Source organism: Palaemon carinicauda, chromosome 2 (assembly GCF_036898095.1).
Source record: "Palaemon carinicauda isolate YSFRI2023 chromosome 2, ASM3689809v2, whole genome shotgun sequence".
NCBI classification, from domain to species: domain Eukaryota; kingdom Metazoa; phylum Arthropoda; class Malacostraca; order Decapoda; family Palaemonidae; genus Palaemon; species Palaemon carinicauda.
In genome coordinates, this window is record NC_090726.1 from 194,738,472 (window position 1) to 194,761,471 (window position 23,000).

At 41.6% G+C, this 23,000-nt stretch overlaps 1 protein-coding gene across 2 annotated transcripts in view; it reads right to left on the bottom strand.

Annotated features, from left to right (window-relative positions):
• The window catches only part of Cdc14 (cell division cycle protein 14), a 283,378-nt gene that overhangs the window by 28,414 nt on the left and 231,964 nt on the right, over positions 1 to 23,000 (bottom strand). For both annotated transcript variants that reach the window (XM_068360567.1, XM_068360559.1), the window contains exons 4-9: positions 16,013 to 16,222; positions 13,465 to 13,783; positions 3,660 to 3,798; positions 2,823 to 2,991; positions 1,675 to 1,800; positions 1,269 to 1,405 (exon numbers count right to left, since the gene is read on the bottom strand). In XM_068360567.1, coding sequence (XP_068216668.1) covers positions 1,269 to 1,405; positions 1,675 to 1,800; positions 2,823 to 2,991; positions 3,660 to 3,798; positions 13,465 to 13,783; positions 16,013 to 16,222 — 1,100 coding nt within the window. The remainder of the gene's footprint in view (positions 1 to 1,268; positions 1,406 to 1,674; positions 1,801 to 2,822; positions 2,992 to 3,659; positions 3,799 to 13,464; positions 13,784 to 16,012; positions 16,223 to 23,000) is intronic.

Sequence of the window (23,000 nt, forward strand, 5' to 3'; positions counted from 1 at the left end):
TTGAATGTCAGAAGATATGTGTGGTAATTGTGGTGCTATTATTATTCAGATCCATCCTAAATGTATATCGCCTAACACTGGAGTAGATAAAACTGAAGAAAGTGAATGAACTACAGAACTACCTATAGTACTTGTGAAGTCTACCATGCATACTCTATCATGCTTCGATCAATTCTACTCTCGTGGCTAAAATCAATTTTCAATATCATGCTTCTAAGAATAGATCCTTTTGCTTTAAATATTTTTGACTGTATTTGCAAGGAGTAATGTCAAATGTCCTTCATAATTAAAATGACATGAGTAGAGCCTTTATTCTTAATTGGGAAGTGCTCGAGTTCTACATAATACCATATTTACGTTCAAGTTCTAGAACCTATTTCTGTTATGAAGTGAAATTTTTATCTAAAATCACATGGGATCACGAATAAATTCTCATCAAGTATTCACGTTATTTAAGTACAGTACAGTATATGGATTTATTTAATATGTTTTAATTTTAATTTTGTCACTTAAAGCATTCTATAAAATGAGAATAATGTCTCATAACAATTAAATAAAAAATACACTGATGAAATATTGCAATAAGATAAACTGTATTTTATAATTTTCATAAATTTTGAATAAGGATTAAATTTTAGTAATATATGACCATATTCACAATAATAAATATAACTTGAGAATGATGTATATGTACTGTACTACTGTACTATGAAGGTGTATCAAAACATGAAACTATAACTAAAGGGGCTGCAAAATAAATTAACGGTGGCAGACCTATACACCAAAATGGACCTAATTAGCAAATTAAAATTGTATTTTGTATGATAACACTAATAACACTATCAAATCTAAAAAGTGAGAATTGATTTACATATGCTAAAAACTCCACACCCATGAGTATTGCAAAACTAAGTCATTCCCATCGCAGGCATGGAAAAAAACTTTCTGAAAACCTGAAAACTGTCTTGGTAAACAGTTTTACATCCTTAAGAACCGTTTCCCTATTACGCAAGAATTATCTAAGTGAATTAAAGCTATTGAACAATGTACCAAGAGCAGTTTCCCCAAGCTGTTCAGCTTACACTTTTTTTTTTGGCATATGAAAATAATGATAAATCTTTTTTACTTTTATAATATTAAATAAGCACTTGAAAAAATATGATGAGCTGTGTAAACTATCAAATTATCTTTTAAAAACTATTAAAAGTGCTTACTGCATTAGCCAAAATTATAAGCATGCTTTTAAAAAAAACCTGTATGATACTTACTGTACACGTCCAGTTGTTGCAGATCTTGTGTGTGATCTTGAGGCTTTTAGCTGGTTTAGTCGATCCCCTTGGGATAGACCATTAATTAACCTTGTCTCCGATTCTTTTATGTTGGCGTTATTACTATTAGCAACATCCTGTGAAAGTAGGGATTTCAAGATACAATTAATGACGTATACAAACAAATGTACAACTAAAGATTATGATGTTTTGCAAAAAAAAACAATCAATTACATTATCATAAAAAAGTAGCACGTAAAGATGTAAAATCTTACGTTTTCAAACAAAATATGATTTGGTACCGATAAGATAATAAGTACAAACTATGTACAAAAATAATATAATAAATCTAGATTATAAAAAATCTCAATTAACTTCCAAAATTAGGGTCATCAAACCTGCATACCTCAATATACTTATCATGGTTATCCGTGTGAGACGAGTGGTCATCAATTTTCAGGGTGTCCACCCCACTCAACACTACCTGTACATTCTCCTCCCGCTCCGGTTCGTCGTCAGAGGAAGTATTGACCTGTAAGGTTATCAGGGAGGATTGGGTGAAAAAGATGACTATAAACATTGTCAGTGAGTAGGAACAAGGGAAACACAACCAAAGAAACCCCTGGTTTATACTTACAGCACAGCAAAGATGGATATATACACTTGGGGAATTGTGTGTGAGACAGGCAGAAAGAGGTCCCAATATATAAAAATTGTTGGACAGAGTAGGTATACTCTAAATTACGGTGTATGATATTAGAAAGGGATGAAGAATAATATTAAGGCATAATTTACAAGATTATCCAGGACTGTCCAGGGGAGAATGTAAGATAATAAAATGACAATTAAACAGAAAGGGATTTTGAAAATGTACTGTAACGTTAAGGAGTAAAAGGGTTGGTCATAAAACAAAATCCAAACAAAGAAAAGAAACAGTAATAGAAGAGGAAATAATAAGAAAATAAAAAAGAATAAAGGAAGAGAATAGGGTGAAAAGACGAATAAATACAATATGAATAATAGTTTAAAACCAGGAAATGGAGGGAAGTATCACTCAGGATTAAAAAACAAATAATTGCAATACCTGGAATAATATATATCAGAGGTTATAAACTAGAAAATGCAAGTGAATATTAAGAGTGGTAGTAATATACAAGACAGATGAGGAAAAGTGCATTAGAAGCCGAGCATCTTGACCCTCATGAATAAAGCGGGGTTTACACGGACGAACAGTTCGTCAAACCCGGTTGTTGCACCTGTTTGTCAAACGATTCGAAGAGGTGGAGTCAGCCACAACTGCATAAGGTTTTTGGACAATGAAGCCCCGCCCACAAAGTCAGGCAAGAACAGACTTTCTTCGAACCGTTCGACGAACGTGTTCGACAACCAAATACCCCGTTCACACGTTCGAACATCACTTCAAACACTTGTTTGACAAACCGTTTGACCGTGTAAACCCAGCTTTAGGATCACAAAAGGAAGCAACAGCTGGAAATCACTAGAATTTACAGACGTGAAGAAGTCAATACCGATGACAACTAAATGATTACTCACCAGTTTTTTCTTAGTATGGTTCAAATTGTTTTTGTTTTGATTATTAATGTTGGTGATGTGATTTCTCCAGGCAATGCTGTAGATTCCAAATTCACATTTCTTGTTGAGGTTTTGATTTTTGTTGCGACTACGGAAAATTTCACCCTCGAGCCACAGAGAGGATTGTTTCCTACAAAAAAATAAAATAGAAAAAAACTGTAAGGCATCACTAACCAAAATTTAAAATTCTCTTTATTTAAAAAATAAATGATTCCATAAAAGCACAGATCTAGTTGAAAATCTCATAACAAAGAACATTAGAATTTCATTTAAAACATCTTACCAAATACCTGAAAGGACCCAACATTTGACAAACTCGTAAAACTGAACAGCAAAATGCTCATAGACTTTAACTAGGGTAAAAGCCTTCTTTAAGAATACATAACAGCAAACCAAACTTCAGAAATTCAAACTTATATTGAACAAGTTGACATAAATTTCTCGTCATAGTTTATATCTGACAGATCTATTTCAACATTGTTACTGATCTTAGGATATTTTACATTCTTTATTCATTACTTCTCATATATTGTTTATTTCCTTTCCTCACTGGGCTATTTACCCTGTTGAAGCCCTTGGGCTAGCATTCTGCTTTTCAAACAAGGGTTGTAATTTAGCTAGTGATAATAATAATAATACAGTACAGTACTTTGATACACTACTTGTCAAGCAAATAACAAACAAGACAATAGGTGGAAATGAAATTATAAGATGGCCGAAGGATCAGCCACAAAGACACTGCTGACATGGAAAGACCTCAAAAGACTAAAGCAGCAAAGAAACAAAGACTAAACTTACGAAGTTAGCCACTGCTGCTGGCCGCCAATTATGGAACCCGGTCGACAGATACGTAGCCAGGCTATCACTTCCGCGGCTGTGAAGCGAAAATGCTTCATCATATAGCAGCCGATGAGCGATCCAGTGCGACCAAGACCAGCTGTTGGGGAGATCGCAAACTTAGGATATCTCTAAGAAATAAAAGTCTATTGGAAATAATGTAAGCTTAATAATGTCATCTTGAAACTCATGGCAATCAAACTACAAAAAGCTCAGACTACAGGTTTTCTGCTATACGAGTTTTCAAAACATCATACAGTATTAGCCTCTAATCTGCAAAGAATACAGAAAATTATAAAAAAAAATATGCCCATATGATGAATATGACAAATTCGAAGATAATTTGTATTTTTCCTAACCATACAAACCTTAGCTATTTACAAAGGGTTATTACTTTTAGCGTAGCTGAAATGGCGAGCCATTAGAATTTAACGAGGGTGTATTACCCCCGCGCTAGTTAGCGGGGGGGTAGGGGAGTGGTAGCTAGCTACCCCTCCTCCCCCTCACACACAGGTGAATACTCACTTTCACTTAGAGGTAGGACTTGTCTTGGGGGACAGGGCTGGCGGGCAAATATGTGTAAATAGCTAAGGTTTGTATGGTTAGGAAAAATACAAATTATCTTCGAATTTGTCATTTGTTCCGTAACCGAAATACAAACCACGCTATTTACAAAGGGTGACTTATCCCTTAGGAAGGGTGGAAAGTCCCCAGCCATACTGGCTTTGGCTTTACCCGGGGACTCAGAATCCGAGTGAGTCGCACTCGAGAAAAGGAGTCCCTGCACCTCACAAGTTCCTTGCACCGCAAGGAACCATGTGGCCTACGTAAGCTTGTGTGTGAAGGAAGAAGTGTGACCCGTCTTAGGCAGTTGACCTGGAGTTCCAGAAGGAACTCTGGGTTAGGACGTTCCCAATACCACCTCGTCAGGGTATGGGGGACGCGACAGTATTGACTCAATACTCGGAACACAAGGAAGCATGGTTTACCTGCAGAGGTTCGAGGTCAGCTATGCAGAGACCAGGATGCTGCTTCCCCGTAGAGGGGATGATGAAGAAAGAAGTAAGGGCCAGACATACTTCTTTCGTTCATGCAGACTAAAACCTGATAACAATGCCCTCAACCTTCTGCTACCTGTCCAAAAAGGAGCCTGAGGTTAGACCAGCTGTTGTGTAGCCACCACAGAGCGATAGAAAACGTATCGAGACTCCTGTGGGTCACGCCCTGCAGGAAGCGGGCTGCGAAGGTCATCAGACGCTTCCAGACTCCAGCTTGTAGCACCTGCGTCACAGAGTAGTATTACTCGAAGGCGAGGGACGTTGCGATGTATCCAACATCGTGCTGTAGGGCGACGTGACGGGGGAGGGTCTGAAGACAGGTCGAGATGAATGTCCTTGAGTCCGGGCTGAAGAGGTATACTGGTGACTCTCCCCCCATGTTCTCCTTGTGTTCCCAAATCGGCTGCAACTGAGGCCAAACTGCAGCTGTTCCCAGCGCTAACCTCTCGATTCCTGTACTGGCAAGAAAGAGAAGGTCTTGGGACATCAGACACAGAATGGAGACTCAAAATCTTGAATGAATCGGACCGAAGGGTCGGGACCCTCAGATTCTGAGTCTAGCCAACAACTCAGGAGCGAGCCTGAATGTTGCCTTCCTCTCTTCCTTAGAAAGGGGGGAGTAGTAAGAGACCAAGAAGATTGCTTACACACTGGCCGTGGCCAGAGTGAGCAGAAGACCCAAGGCGGAATACTATCCGAGGCCTGTCGTAAAAGGGTCTTGAGAAGATCTCTTAAAGGACTAAAAGTCCGAGCCATGCTCCAAGTTGGAGGTCTTCCTCCGACTAGGGCAGGGACGATCGTAGCTTCGCATGAGCGAGGATAGATCCAGCGGGCAGGAAAAAGTTATTCCTTTAAGCCTGAAGGTCAGGGAAAGGCTGAGCGACAGGCTTCATTGCCAAGAGCGGAAAGGAGTTTCCTCCCGCCGAAAGGCAATAAGACCGTTATTGCTGGAGAAGAGGCCTCACGGGAAGAGGTATATCTCCCACGGCACCAACCACCTTAGACTCTTCACTTTGCCTGGGAGACCCCTGTGGATGACTATCGCAGATGACGCGACCTCCGTACCGCGACTGTAGCGGGTTGTCTCTTCTAGAGGAGGAGGCGTAGTGTCTCCAGGCATGAAGCCGAAGCGACGCCCCGGTTCGGGAGAGATGTCGCAGTGTGGTTGCTTGAGTAGTCTGCGCCGTGGGAGAAACTCTCCCGGGAGTTCCGTCAGGGGAAGCAGAGGGTCCAGAAACCGTTCTGCGCATAGTCCCAGTGGAGCTCTCCCATTGAAAGGTTGACAGACAACCTGGTTTTGTTGAGACCCATTGTCCGCAGACAAAAAGGAGGGAAGACGCAGGCGTCGAAGTTGTCCCACCATCACCGGAATGCATCTTGCCAGAGTCTCGGGGTCTGAGACTGGGGGGAAAACTAGCGGAAGCTTGAGGTTCCAAGCTGTCGCGATCAGGTCCCCCAGACCAGCACTTGCTGGTTACCCAAGGTCAAAGACCCCTAGGTACACTCTCTCTATGAGGCTCTGCTCGGATAGTCTGAGAGAAACATTCCCCTGCCTGGAATGAGAGAGCCGATGGTGGAATTGAGAGAATCTCAATCATCCCGGTATCTCTACTGCAAGATGTGAAGGTGTGAAAATGCGTCCCCTGCTGGTTAGCATGAAGTCGACACGCAACGGGGCGACTTGGCAGGAGCGGTAGGATCTGAAGAGGGGCCAGACTAAGGCCCTTAAGCCTGCCTGAATGATGGAGAGGTATCCTTCAGGTCTTGACCATAGGCCTGGACCGGAACATGCCCCCCCCCCCCCTTTCCTTTGACGAGTCCGAGAACCGCATCAAGAATGTGGGGAAAGGACGAGAATATCCACTACCATGAAGAGGCTCCATAGGTTAACACCCATTGCAGGTTTAATAGTTCCGCTGGTCCCATAGGGCCAGGGAGTCCGGTTAAACATTGCCTGAAGCCACCGGAACTTGGATCGCCCCACATGGAACTTATCCTGAGGCGACCGTTCGGACTATAAACGGGTCAATGAGGAAAGAAGAACTAGGAAACGTTCCAAGGTAGGGCTGAAAACTCTGCTTGACTGAGAACAGGTACTGCGACTCTCCTCAGTCTTGCCACAGTCAACCGAAAGGAAGGCTCGGAGGATGTGGTAACAGAATCTGGCGTCCCCAGGTGGTCACCCATCCAAGTACCGACGTTGCTTAACCTCGCTGGACGGACGAGAAGCGGGGTTTCCAACGTGGTAAGGCGGTTGACTCAATATCATGGCCAGATACTCCAGATGTTGAGGCAGAGGAAGAGAAGGCTCCAAGGAAAATACCATGAGCCCACACTCATGGTCAGCATTCGGAAGCTTTTCCCGGCGCTGAAGAAGGTCGAAACCCGAGCCTACCGGAGTTGACCAGCCCTCCAAACAGCAGAGGAGGCGGAAGTCTGCACCTGAGCGGCCAAGAGGAAGGCAGGGAGAGTTCTCTGGGGAAACAAACCTGCTATGCCACGGCGGGATAGCCACACTGCATCATAAGCAGGAATACTTGCAGTTTAGGCTGAATTCGACGAGCACCCTGGAAGATGGATGGAATGGAAACTGAAAGTACCCGTCCTTCCGATCCAGGGTTAAAGGAGTCCTGTCGCCTCGTTACCAGTCTGATCGATTCTGCTGGTCTACGCTGGCCGAAGTTTGTTTGACAAACTTGATCAGGGCTGAGAGGTCGACTATGGACATCCCCTCTCAGATCCTTCCTTACAAGAAAGGATCGACTGAGGGGGCAGGGGGTGAAGCCGTCGATGATCCTAAGGAAGACCTTCGCCTAAGGTATGGATCATTCTGCCCAACCGGGCAACTCTGCTGATGCTATGGCATAGAGGTTCAGAGACACTGAATTCGCTGACAGAGACGGCAGGCGCGATATCCTTGGCTACTCACAGAGATTGTGCGGGAATGGGCATCGGGAAGCTGTCATTCGGATGAGTAACCTTAAGCATCCTCCCAGCGAAAAAACCTGCAATCCTAGAGTTCGTGAACTCCTTTTAGGACTATGCCCCCCCGGGGGAGTCTCCCGTGCCATCTGTTCCTGACAGGAGGAAACTGCAATTGGACACCTTGTCCCAGTTGTCGTAGCCGATAACTTAGGCCGACGTGGTTGAAAGAAAAGGGAGCTGGAGCCCTGCAGAGTCTGGAAGAAAGCGCCTTGGAGGAGTGAAACCGGAAGTCGATTTACTCCGCACAGCAGATGTTCAAGTCTCTGTCCTTGGGCAAAGACAAAACTCTTCTCAAGGATGGAAGGGTGTCTGAGGTCGTTGACCTCCACAGATGAGACACCCGAAGGAAGCCTTCAGTCAGTGCGTCCAGATGGTACAACATTGAGCTTGTCCGCAAGTAGATACTTAACGACGAAAGGCCAAGGTGCCTGAGCTCGAGAGGAGGAAAGTACCCTTGATCTTCCTGTAGCTTCCTTGAACCAAACCTCGGGCCGTAACCGAGGAGGGAAAGAACCTGGTAAGCTCCCAGAGGAAGAGGTAAGCAGTCACCCCTTGTCCGATGGAGAAATCTTCGACGGAAAGACCCCCCGCCAAAAATCCTTCCAGGGCGGGAGAAGGAGAGAGTACTCGTGCAGGAGAGGGGACCCTCGAGACCGACCTCTTGGGAACCAACTTCGCCCTGGGGGAAGTCACCACGAAGTCCACTCCTCTCTTTCTCTTCAGCGTAGGAGAGACAGCCGCTGGTTTGTTACCCTGGCCGGTGAGTGCTGGTTTCATAACCCTCATTAACGCCCGTGCCAGCGGATCAAACCATGTCTGCTGCTCCAAGGACACAGAGTCCGAAATCCTCGCTAAGGTGAAAGGGATCGGGCGATCCTTTGGAGAGGACACGACGGTTCCTGCCTGAAAAGAAGGTGGGAAGAATGCTGTACTGGCCTGTCTTCGTCCTGCACTACCAACCTGTGCTTGGATGGAGGTGATCCCGAGTGCCGCCTAGGAGCACGCGTCCCTGCTGCTACCACCGGCTGTGGAATTCGCCGCGAACTATGGTCGCGCGAGGGCGAACGGTCGCGCAAGGGCGAATGGTCGCGCGGGCGCACAGGCGAGTGGTCGCGCGGGCGCGCAGGCGAGCGGTCGCGAGGGCGCGCAGGCGAGCGATCGCGCGGGCGCGCAGGCGAGCGATCGCGCGGGCGCGCAGGCGAGCGATCGCGCGGGCGCGCAGGCGAGCGATCGCGCGGGGCGCGCAGGCGAGCGATCGCGCGGGCGCGCAGGCGAGCGATCGAGTGGGCGCGCAGGCGAATGGGCGTGACGGCGAGGGATCGTGCTGCCGCGTAGGTGAAGAAGATCGCTGGCGGTAAGCGATGGCGAGCAGCATGTGTAGGTGAATGATCGCGTGATAGGGTGCGATGGTGATCAGCATCCGCAAGAGGGCGATCGTTCAGGGTTGTGCGATGAGGAGCAGCATGCGTAAGCGGGCAATCGTTCAGGGTTGTGCGATGGCGAGCAGCATGCGCAGGTGAATGATCGCGTGAAAGGGTGCGATGGTGATCAGCATCCGCAAGAGGGCGATCGTTCAGGGTTGTGCGATGAGGAGCAGCATGCGTAAGCGGGCAATCGTTCAGGGTTGTGCGATGGCGAGCAGCATGCGCAGGTGAATGATCGCGTGAAAGGGTGCGATGGTGATCAGCATCCGCAAGAGGGCGATCGTTCAGGGTTGTGCGATGAGGAGCAGCATGCGTAAGCGGGCAATCGTTCAGGGTTGTGCGATGGCGAGCAGCATGCACAGGTGAATGATCGCGTGAAAGGGTGCGATGGTGATCAGCATCCGCAAGAGGGCGATCGTTCAGGGTTGTGCGATGAGGAGCAGCATGCGTAAGCGGGCAATCGTTCAGGGTTGTGCGATGGCGAGCAGCATGCGCAGGTGATTGATCGCGTGAAAGGGTGCGATGGTGATCAGCATCTGCAGGAGGGCGATCGTTCAGGGTGGTGCGATGAGGAGCAGCATGCGTAAGCGGGCAATCGTTCAGGGTTGTGCGATGGCGAGCAGCATGCGCAGGTGAATGATCGCGTGAAAGGGTGCGATGGTGATCAGCATCCGCAAGAGGGCGATCGTTCAGGGTTGTGCGATGAGGAGCAGCATGCGTAAGCGGGCAATCGTTCAGGGTTGTGCGATGGCGAGCAGCATGCACAGGTGAATGATCGCGTGAAAGGGTGCGATGGTGATCAGCATCCGCAAGAGGGCGATCGTTCAGGGTTGTGCGATGAGGAGCAGCATGCGTAAGCGGGCAATCGTTCAGGGTTGTGCGATGGCGAGCAGCATGCGCAGGTGATTGATCGCGTGAAAGGGTGCGATGGTGATCAGCATCTGCAGGAGGGCGATCGTTCAGGGTGGTGCGATGAGGAGCAGCATGCGTAAGCGGGCAATCGTTCAGGGTTGTGCGATGGCGAGCAGCATGCGCAGGTGAATGATCGCGTGAAAGGGTGCGATGGTGATCAGCATCCGCAAGAGGGCGATCGTTCAGGGTTGTGCGATGAGGAGCAGCATGCGTAAGCGGGCAATCGTTCAGGGTTGTGCGATGGCGAGCAGCATGCACAGGTGAATGATCGCGTGAAAGGGTGCGATGGTGATCAGCATCCGCAAGAGGGCGATCGTTCAGGGTTGTGCGATGAGGAGCAGCATGCGTAAGCGGGCAATCGTTCAGGGTTGTGCGATGGCGAGCAGCATGCGCAGGTGATTGATCGCGTGAAAGGGTGCGATGGTGATCAGCATCTGCAGGAGGGCGATCGTTCAGGGTGGTGCGATGAGGAGCAGCATGCGTAAGCGGGCAATCGTTCAGGGTTGTGCGATGGCGAGCAGCATGCGCAGGTGAATGATCGCGTGAAAGGGTGCGATGGCGATCAGCATCCGCAGTTGAGGGTCGCGCGATGGCGATCAGCATCCGCAGTTGAGGGTCGCGCGATGGCGATCAACATCCGCAGTTGAGGGTCACGCGATGGCGATCAGCATCTGCAGTTGAGGGTCGCGCGATGGCGATCAGCATCCGCAGTTGAGGGTCACGCGATGGCGATCAGCATCTGCAGTTGAGGGTCGCGCGATGGCAATCAGCATCCGCAGTTGAGCTAGTAGCTGGCGAACCATGTTCCTTCATAAGTGTTGGAGAACGTTGGCGTGCCAGCTGTAACACACGTGGGCGATCCGGAGATCGCTGGCGAGCTGATGATCGCTGGCGAGCTGATGATCGCTGGCGAGCTGATGATCGCTGACGAGCAGAAGGCTACGCGTGGAAGCCTGCGCAAAGAAGAAGAGTCCTTGACCCCGACCTGAACCGAAGTTCTAGATCGCGAGGGCGAACGTGGGCGCACAGGGCACGTAACAGGAACCGCAGGGAAGATCATCTTGAAAGCGCTGACGAACAGGAGAGCGCTGACGAACAGAAGGGCGCGCAGGGAAACCCTGACACGCAAGGGAAGAACCCCCGTGGGGGCAACCCTTTGCCCCGAAGGGATCGTTGTCCGCCGGGAGACTGATGTCCGTCGGAAGACCGCTGTCCGTCGGGAAGACCGTTGTTCGTCGGGAAGACCGTTGCCCGTCGGAAGACGAGATTAGACTGCTGTCCATCTGCACCAAGACGGAAGATCGAGAAAAAGAAGTTGTAGGCTGCAAACGGAGATTCAAAAAGGCGCCTCAAGCACCCTTATAGGGAGATGAGAGGCCCTTACGACGAGGCGGACGGAGGGCCTTACGGCGAGGGAGGCCAACAGCAACAGCAGCAGAAGAATCCTCCGAAGAGGAGTCTCTATGAGTGTACTCTCTCGCGAACGAAAGAGAAACACTTCGAGGAAGAGACTGGTCAGCCAGTGACCTAAAAGGAGCAATCCTCCGAAGAGGAGCTCCTGCAGTTGCCCAGCCCCTTGAGCGAAACTGCAGGTGCGACCGCTCAGCACCAAGAGCATAGTCGCACGAAAAAAAGGCAAGAGAAGAACCCCCCAAAAGAGGAAAAGCTCAAGCCTGGACAGGAAAAAACTTCCCTCGGAAGGAAAGTTATCCGCCCAAGGAGGCAAGCCTCCTGACTGTTCTAAAATGAACTGGAGAGCTGTCCGTCGACACGGGAGTACTACCAGTAGAAGGAGACACGCCCCTGACGACAATACAAGGGGGGAGGCAGCAACAGCCGAATCCCCAGGACTCAACCAGACAGCTCACACCGTTGCTATATTACAGAAACGAACTAGATCGGTAACTGTAAAAAAATAAAACAAATAATATTAGTACACATTCATTCCCCCGGGAAGGCTCCGAAGAGGAATCCCGAGGAAAAGGAACAAGAATTACACAACAGGCACGTGCCCTCACAACCACTTACACTCGCGGAAGGAGAGCTGTAACCAAAACAGAATTATAACAATTATAATTATGTAACTATGTAATTATGTAATTTAAAAATGAATGAACACTAAAGAAAAAACGAAAACCCCGAAAGGAATCGTTCTACAAGCTGAAAAATTAACAACTACAATTAGATTCATAAACTAATTGAGACAAAATGTACGGCGTAGCAACCCCACCCACACGGGAAGGAAGCTACAAGGGCGTAGTAAAACATAGTAAAAGGGTGAACGACCTCAAGAGAGAGAGAGAGAGAAAGACCGAAGTCAAACTCGATCGCAACCCATAAAATTAGGCCGTGGTGGCCTAACTGCCGAGGCCTCCACGTAGATATCGTACACTACACACACACATCTGAAAAGGAAACTTACTTATTTCTATACTCAAATATATATACAAACATGAAAACATGTTTACATATATATTGAGTAAAAGAAAAGTAAGCGATTAAGTAAAGACAAAACAGACAATGGCTGCCAAGCGAGGACCAAGACAGAGACGTCTGTCACAGTCCGAGCCAAAAGTGAAAGTGAGTATTCACCTGTGTGTGAGGGGGAGGAGGGGTAGCTAGCTACCACTCCCCTACCCCCCGCTAACTAGCGCGGGGGTAATACACCCTCGTTAAATTCTAATGGCTCGCCATTTCAGCTACGCTAAAAGTAATAACCCTTTGTAAATAGCGTGGTTTGTATTTCGGTTACGGAACAAATATATGTTTGCAAAATATCTTTTCTATTAATTTACAATAAGACATCCCGACATTTGTAAATATGTATCCAATAATATGACAGTAAAGGTAACCTGATCACCAGAGAATCTCATGATTTGACCAAGAGAAATACTACCATATATACATGTGTTCCCGTATAGTGGAACCGTCAAATTTTCATCCGTGAAAGATTAAATTTATCATATACTGTATCTCGTGTATATGCGACTTTCCGCTTTAGAAAAACCAAATTACAATTGACTAAACACTTATCAAATCCAGTCAATTTTCAAATGAAATCATGTTACTGAAGATCCATATGAAAAATCCTAGTATGTATATTAAAAGCATTTTAAACTATTAAAACACTAAATCCACAAGAACAAGAACGTTATTAATGAGGTATCTTTAAAGGGCCATGAATTTGTGTGCTAATTCATAATACTATAAATCTGATATTTTCTTTGCTTATTTTAATAGGTTTCATTGATCATTCTCCTATCTTGGTTTTTCCCCTTATATCAGGTAAACTAGACTTATATATAACTAATATTCATTATAGCGGTTTAGTCAAAGGCCTCCAAATGGATTAATGTCTGTATCAGAGAATGATTCATGGGTCCCCACCTTTGCAATGGACTGCCAGAGCTCCTTCAGTATTTTCACAAACTCTCAAGAACTCTCTCATGATTTCGTCCGAAGGACAAGAGCCGTCTATGAAGTACATGTCGTAGTGGTCAAAGCCTGCGTTCTTGAAGCGAGCTGCGTCGTATATTTTCTTGTTCAGCCGGACAATGGCAGTCACGTTGTGCTTTCTGAAGTAGCTGAAGTAGGTTTCGGGCGAGTGGAGCGTGTAGCCATTCTTAACTTTGCTCTCGGCGTGTGGTCCGCAAAAGGCCAGGAACTTCCCCGGCATGATCCAGTTGAAGTCACCATTCTGTACCTTCTGCTCGGAAGAAAAAATGGAAAATGTCATAGCTATTATTATAATAATAATAATAATAATAATAATGATAATAATAATAATAATAAATTAATAATCATGATAATAATAATTAATAATTATGATAATAATAATAATTGATAATGATAATAATTACTATTAACAATAATGATAATGATAATAATAATAATTAACAATAATAATAATAATAATAATAACAATAATTATTAACAATAATATTAATCATTTCAAAATGTTAAGACATTTCTGTGGCCATAAACAGACAGGTCCCCTGTACAAAAGGACGTTCTTTAATAATACTGATCAGTAAAAACACTAGTCTTTTCATCTATCTATCTATCTACCATGGTACAGTACTTCCACCAATTTCGATGGGTAGCTCAAAAAAAAAAAAAAAAAAAGTATGTGGTCTTTACATAATATAAACTAGAAAGGGCACTCAGTAGAGAGCATACCTTCGCCTATATCATTTTGCAGATTACAAGATTGACAATTGAATTATGCACATTTTGGCACTAATTTCATGCAAATCAGAAAAAAATTGCACACGATGTGGCAAAAAGACATTTTTTACCTTTTCGTGACCTTGGCCTTGACCTTTGACCCAATTACTCGCAAAATCTAATAAAATTGACCTGGATGATGGTCAATCCTCCCACCAATTTCATGAGATTTGGTCAAATAGTTTTTGCACTATGCAAACCACAAACATAGACAAACGAATGCACACCTATCATAACATATCCCTCGCAATAAAGATGGCGAAGGTAATTAAAGACGTTTTTGACCTTTTAGTGACCTTGACCTTGACTTTTGACCCAATTACTCCCATAATCTAATCAAATTGTCATTGGATCATGACGTAAACCACAAATTACTGGAATCCCCCGGATTTACTGGATTCCCCAGGTAAATTCTGGAATCCCCTTGAAAATTACAGAAATCCCCTACAATATCACTGCAAACCCTTAAAAATCGATAAATAATATGTGTTTTTATTAATTTACATTATTTCTTAGTAAATTAATTAAATAAAATGTGTATTTTAAAGTATTTTTCTATATACCTTTTACACAATATATAAAAGGGTACAAAATGGTACAGAACCTAACAAACCCACCTAACCTAACCTAGTAGTTCCCAGGACACAAACCCTAGCCGGGGGTAAGGCCCAGGACCCCCTTCCCAGGTCACAACCCCTAGCAGCCAAAGTTCTACCTGCAAATATAAAAAAAAAATCTAAATGCTAAAAACATAAAAATAATGTATTTTAACTAAAACACATACTTATCGATTTCTAAGGGTTTGCAATGATATTGTAGGGGATTTCGGTAATTTTCAATGAGATTCCAGTATTTACCTGAGGATTCCAGTAAATCCGGGGGATTCCAGTAGATTCCAGTAATTCGAGGTGCCAGATCAGGACCAATCATCCCATCAAATTTCATGATATTCGGTCGAATAGTTTTTGAGTTGTGTGAATCACAGTCGAATAGTTTTTGAGTTATGTGAATCACAAACACACATACAAACAAATACACGCCTACCAAAACATAACCTTCGTAAAGAAGTTCGCGAAGTAGTTAGAAAAATATTAAAACTGTGGTACCTCACCTCATAAGTTGGCGAAGTTAGTTAAAGAAATATTAAAACAACTGGGGTACCTCACCTCATAAGTTAGCGAAGTTAGTTAAAGAAATATTAAAACAACTGGGGCACTTCACCTCATAAGTTGGCAAAGTTAGATAAAGAACATTAAAACAACTGGGGTACCTCACCTCATAAGTTGGCGAAGTTGGTTAAAGAAATATTAAAACAACTGGGGCACTTCACCTCATAAGTTGGCGAAGTTAGATAAAGAACATTAAAACAACTGGGGTACCTCACCTCATAAGTTGGCGAAGTTGGTTAAAGAAATATTAAAACAACTGGGGCACTTCACCTCATAAGTTGGCGAAGTTAGATAAAGAACATTAAAACAACTGGGGTATCTCACCTCATAAGTTGGCGAAGTTGGTTAAAGAAATATTAAAACAACTGGGGCACTTCACCTCATAAGTTGGCGACGTTAGATAAAGAACATTAAAACAACTGGGGTACCTCACCTCATAAGTTGGCGAAGTTGGTTAAAGAAATATTAAAACAACTGGGGTACCTCACCTCATAAGTTGGCGTAGTTAAAGAAATATTAAAACAACTGGAGTACCTCACCTCATAATATTCATATTCGTCCACGTCGAAGTCCTCGAAGTTGAAGAAGCCCAATTTGAAAGCTTTATCAATAGCATGGAGGCAGTCAAGCAAGGTTAGATGGTATGTGGACATACCATAGGCTGCATCTCGGAATGGGCAAAACGGAGGACTATTGCCACTGATTAAAGGTTTGTACGCTTCTTCTGGGGTCTTCTTTAAATATATAATCTGGAAAAAAAAGAAGAGTTATATTTCTTTTCGATATGTAAATTATCAATATTAATAATCATAACAATTTTAATAATAATAATAGTTTTAATAATAATAATTTTGATAATTAAAAAATATAGTTATAATAATTGTAAAAAAATATAATTACAATTTCAAAAAATTATAGTTTTAATAATTTCAAGCAAAATTATGCACAGTCTAGTCAAAGACAAAAAATTTTCTATACTACTTGAAATACATTTTAATTATCTCATAAACGTCTGGTTTCTGGCCAAACTCTGTCCATCCTAAAAACTAATATCTTGATTAAATTCCCTCGTAAGCATCTGTTTTATCGGCCAATTTCTGGTTCTAAAAATTCAACCAGTTTTAAAGGGGACTGTGTTAATACCTTGATTAAATTCTCTCTTAAGCATCTGGTTTTTCGGCGAATTTCTGTTCCAAAATTTCAACCAGTATTAAGATGACTATCTTAATACCTTGATTATATTTCTTCATAAACGTTTTCTTTTTTTTTTTGGCCAATCTCTGTCCATCCTAAAAATTGAACCAGTTTTAAATCGACGAAGTTAATACATTAAAACAACATTAGGTAAAAAAACCATCTAAAAAATTTCTGAGGAAAGTCGTAATTCGAAAACCAATAGAGAAATTCCAAGAAAATATTTCTTAGAAATGTAAATAATATTTCCATCTAAGCAAATCGTTTGAATAAGGCCGTGACAGAATTAAGAAAAAAAAGAAAAAAAAAGAAAAAAAAAGTCATTATGTGGCTTGACTTTTAGTCCTCATTGTTTTGTCTACTGCAGACTATCAACGTCAAGGTGGGTAAAATTCTCATCTCATGTCATCTGGCTGTTCTGACAATGGCGTTCTCATCTTCTTTCACTTTCGTACGAAAATAGAAACATTGTCTTGGTTATCGATACAACCATCTCTTCCTGGGATACTAGTAGAGAGAGAGAGAGAGAGAGAGAGAGAGAGAGAGAGAGAGAGAGAGAGAGAGAGAGAGAGAGAGAGAGAGAGAGAATTTTATATTAAAACAACAAACTTTCATTCACAAGTTGTAAGGAAACTAACCCAATTTAAGAATTTGTAACCAGAGAGAGAGAGAGAGAGAGAGAGAGAGAGAGAGAGAGTGGATTCCAAATAAGTGTAGGGAAGGAATTGATGCAAATAACAATTCTTAAGGTTAATGTATCGCCATGATCAGCAAAGCTCTACTAGTCAGGGCCACCCATACTAGGTTGGTTTGCTGTGAGTGTTCAGATTAAAGTTTTCCCACCATCACCAATCTGCAGTGGCAAGCTTAGTGATGAAAACTGGCTAAACCCCAGACATGACCAAGACATGTCAGATACCTCTGTCTTGCAGTGGACTAGAAACTGATTCATTTGTTTGTTGTTGTTGTTGTTGTTATTACTTGCTAACTACAACCTTAGTTGGAAAAGCAGGAAACTATAAGCTAAGGAGCTCCAACAGGGAAAATAGCCCAGTGAGGAATGGAGTAAAAGGAAAATAAAATATTTTAAGAACAGTAACAACATTGAAATAAATATCTCCTTTATAAACTATAAAAACTTTAACAAAACATGAGGAAGAGAAATATGATAGAATAATGTGCCTGAGTGTACCCTCAAGCTAGAGAACTCTAACCCAAGACAGTGAAAAACTAAAACCTGGTTTTCTTCTCAAACAATAACTGTCAAATTCTGTTTTATTTTCTTTTAAAAACAAATACAACTGATATCATGCTATTGTAAAAATACATCCTGTCATTAAATTGAATACAAAACAAACAAGGAGAAAGACCGTTGTAAAGAAATTAGATATTAGATAGAACTGAACGATATGGGACTAAACAGGAAGCCTTCATTTTTTTTATTGAATTCTATGGCTTCCACGCGTTTACTGTTCCTTTTTCTTTTACTACCAGTTATTTTTCCTTTATACCTCTTCCTATTACGTTATCTGAGTTTCTCTTGATTTATATTATATATATATATATATATATATATATATATATATATATATATGCATATATATACTGTATATATACACATATACATACAGAAAGACCATAAGCAGACGCAAGTGGAAGGACATGTCTGAGGCCTTGGTTCTCCAGTGGACTAGTAACGGCTGATGATGACGATGATGTGTGTATGTATATATATATATATATATATATATATATATATATATATATATATATATATATATATATATATATATATATATATATAATTATTTATAAACATAGCCATACAGTATTCATACCTAAACACCATTATATATATATATATATATATATATATATATATATATATATATATATATATATATATATAATTATTTATAAACATAGCCATACAGTATTCATACCTAAACACCATTATATATATATATATATATATATATATATATATATATATATATAATTATTTATAAACATAGCCATACAGTATTCATACCTAAACACCATTATATATATATATATATATATATATATATATATATGTATATGTATATATATAATATATATATATATATATATATATATATATATATGTGTGTGTGTGTGTGTGTGTGTGTGTATGTAATGGAACTTATTACACAGGCCGAACATGCGTGTGGACAATGCAACCAACAACATCCTATTTCACAAATACGCAGTAAATAATACGTTGGAAAAAATATTGGGAAAAAATACTTGGCCTTGGTCATGTAATTCCAGATTTTTCAGATTTTTTTCCAATATATTCGAACAATACTTTTTCTTTTTTTTTTTCTTTTTACACCAGGGTACCACTACCCTGATGGAGAGAACCCCCCACCCCCATTCCCAATCCTACTTAATAACTCCGGGTCACACCTCGGGAGAGAGAGAGAGAGAGAGAGAGAGAGAGAGAGAGAGAGAGAGAGAGAGAATTTTATATTAGAACAATAAACTTTCTTTCACAAATTGTAACGAAACTAACCCAATTTAAGAATTTGTTACCAGAGAGAGAGAGAGAGAGAGAGAGAGAGAGAGAGAGAGAGAGAGAGAGAGAGAGAGAGAGAGAGATACTTGAAATGACGTGTATGGAGAAAATTGATGAAAATAACTTAATTCTTAAGTATTATCGGATCGAAAACTTATTTGTGTAACACTTGTTATGAAAGAGAGAGAGAGAGAGAGAGAGAGAGAGAGAGAGAGAGAGACTTGAAATGACGTATATGGAAAGAATTGTTGAAATTAACTTAATTCTTAAGTAATATTGGATCGAAGACTTATTTGTGTAACACTTGATATGAGAGAGAGAGAGAGAGAGAGAGAGAGAGAGAGAGAGAGAGAGAGAGAGAGAGAGAGAGAGAGAGAGGAGAGAGAGAGAGAGAGAGAGAGAGTGGCATGACCTTGACTTGCAAAAGAGACATAAAGTCGAGAGTTGCCCCCCTGTAAGGAAATACAACTGGGAGGTGTTGGAAAAGCGTTCTTATGCTAATCAACCATAAGGTAAAAAATCCACTGGGCCTCAGTACACCAGGAAAACTGATCTTAAAGGATGCACACGTAATGGTGTTTTTATTTTTTTTTTGCCTGACTGTGATTGAAATCAACTGGCCAACAAATGCATTCCACCGAGCTATACTCTGGCTTTCAGATGTCTTGTTATTTGCCTCAAAAACCAAGGATGACTTTAATATACATGATGGCATTCTTGTTGACAAATAAGAAATGAACAAGTTATAAATCATTAAAGTTGGAATGTACAATTAACAATTAAAAGAAAACGTCCTAAGAACAGTAACAACATTAACATAAATATCTCCTTCATAAACAATAAAAACTTTATCAAAACAAGAGGAAGGGAAATAAGATAGAATAGTGTACCCGAGTTTACCCTCAAGCAAGAGAACTCTACCCCAAGACAGTGGAAGACCCTGGTATAGAGGCTATGGCAATACCTAAGACTAGAGAACAAGGGTTGATTTTGGAGAGTCCTTCTTCTACAGAGCTGCTCTGTACTGAATGACTTGTATTCTTATAGACTGGTTTTGCCACGTAAGGATATTGTCAATTATTACAATACATTTATGTTGAAACTTCACCCAAGGGGTTCACTACTGCACTGTAATTGTTCAGTAGCTACTTTCCTCTTGGTAAAGGTAGAAGAGACGCTTTAGTTATAGTAAGCAGCTCTTCTAGAAGAAGGACACTCCAAAATCAAACCATTATTCTCTAGTCTTGGGTAGTGTCATAGCCTCTGTACCATGGTCTTCCACTATCTTGGGTTAGAGTTCTCTTGCTTGAGGGTACACTCGGGCACACTATGCTATCGTATTTCTCTTTCTCTTGTTTTGTTAGTTTTTTTTTTATAGTTTATATAAGAAATATTCATTCTAATGTTGTTACTGTTCTTAAAATATTTAATTTTTCCTTGTTTCTTTTCCTCCCTAGGCTACTTTCCCTGTTGCAGCCCTTGGGCTTATAGCATCCTGCTTTTCCAACTAGGGTTGTAGTTTAGCAATCAATAATAATAATAATAATAATAATAATAATAATAATAATAACACTCGAATTTCTTAGGATAAAATAATGCTTTACTTTAAGGGCTGCTTTTCAGGTCCTATACAGCAGGGGAACCCTACTCTCTACAGGACCCACACAGGCATTTTATTATAAGCATTCCAAAGCTTTCGGCATTTCACACCGCACATTGCTCGTTTATTGTCAAATCCACATTATCGAAGCACTCAGAAAACAAGATAGTTTCCTCTTGAAAGCTTCAATATCTTACGTACCCATTATATGATTTTTATCAAATGATGGTGTTGATATTGCTAAGGAGATTCAATATTTCTATGAAAACTGGTTCTTTAAAGTAGTCAAATTTAACTACTATGAATTAATATGATAGGAAAATAATTAAATATATGAGAAATTTAAATGCAAATCCTATAAAGGAAAGCTTTTGAAAATACTTATAAAGGAGGGAATGGAGAAGAGAAGAGTAAGCAAGCGAGTGTTTGGAGAGGAGAAGGAGGAGGAGGAGAATAAAGAGGGAGAGGAGGGATTTACCAATCAATGACCCCCATCTTCTTTCTACCCCCACCCCCCCTCCCCAACCCCCACAGCCCATTCTTCTCCCAAACAAAGAAAACCAGTAAAAAAGAACAAGTGAGCTGGTAAAAAGGACAAGTATTCTTCGTTCAAGCATTTCTCTCTCTCTCTCTCTCTCTCTCTCTCTCTCTCTCTCTCTCTCTCTCTCTCTCTCTCTCTCTCTCTTTTAATGCCGTTCACGAAGAGTTTACAGGTTTAAAGGCCGCTCATGAATGGCAGAGGCAAGGGACAGTGACACTGCCCTATCAAGCAGCTGCAGGGCAATGCCCTAGAGACTGACCATATGATCAGCGTCCAAATCTCCCTCCCCACCCAAGCTAGGACCAAAGAGGGCCAGACAATGGCTGCTGATGACTCAGCAGATAGATCTATAGGCTCCCCTCCATTCTTAGTTCACAAGAATGGTGAGGTTGTAGCAACCAAAGAAACTAACGAGTTTGAGCGGGACTCGAACCCCAGTCTGGCGATCACCAGTTAGGGACGTTACCACATCGGCCACCATAAGTCTAGTAATTTCGGGCTCAAAAATCTAGTAATTTCGGGCTCAAAAATAACATCAATTGTTATTTCAAGAGCATATGACTGCAAAACCATACGTTCTTTATGTGCATTATGATGCATAATGTATATAACATAAAATAACCCACAATTTATTAAAAAATAAAATTTATTGAGCTTTCGAAGGGGCCATCTCCCTCCAAAAGCTCAATACATTTCATTTTTAATAAATTTGTGGTTACTTTATTTATCAAACATACACAGTAAATTTAGCATTTTAATGTATATAACATATATTTGTTTATAACAGATATATTTTATAAATTAATGAGACGAATAATGCACATATTGACACTGATAATATACTGAAAATTATTAGTCTTATATACTATTATCTGTTACATAAACTGTACATTATATTCATACTGTAAATATATTAAATATACATACATAGAACAACATACGCAGTCATTTACAGTCCACTGCAGGATACAGACCTCAGAAATGTCCTTAGACATGTCTAGGGTTTGGTCATTTTTATCACAACGCTGGCCACTGTGAATTGGTGATGGTGGGAGATTTTCGTCTGATCGCTGAAAGCAATCAAACCTAGTAAAGGTGGCCCTAACTTCTATAGCTTTGCTGATCATGACGATACACAAACCCTTTCACCACGTTAAGGTATCCCCACACTCAGAGAGGATATACTGTGTGTATATATATATATATATATATATATATATATATATATATATATATACACATATAAATATATATATATATATATATATATATATACATATAAATATATATATATATATATATATACATATAAATATATATATATATATATATATATATATATATATAGTGTGAGTATACATACATACATACATACACACACACAAACGTCCCATTTAAGCAACCTAATGGAATGGTGCCACCAGACGGGCATTAATATTTTAGTGATTTCTGCATTCGGTCTGTTTTAAAATCTAGGTCGACAATACTACAATCGATCAAGAGAGAGAGAGAGAGAGAGAGAGAGAGAGAGAGAGAGAGAGAGAGAGAGAGAGAGGAGAGAGAGAGAGAGAGAGGGGGGTTATTTTATGTTGAAGCAGTTTGGTACATAAACTGTCATTAAAGGCGAACAGTTTAGCTATTTTGTTGAGG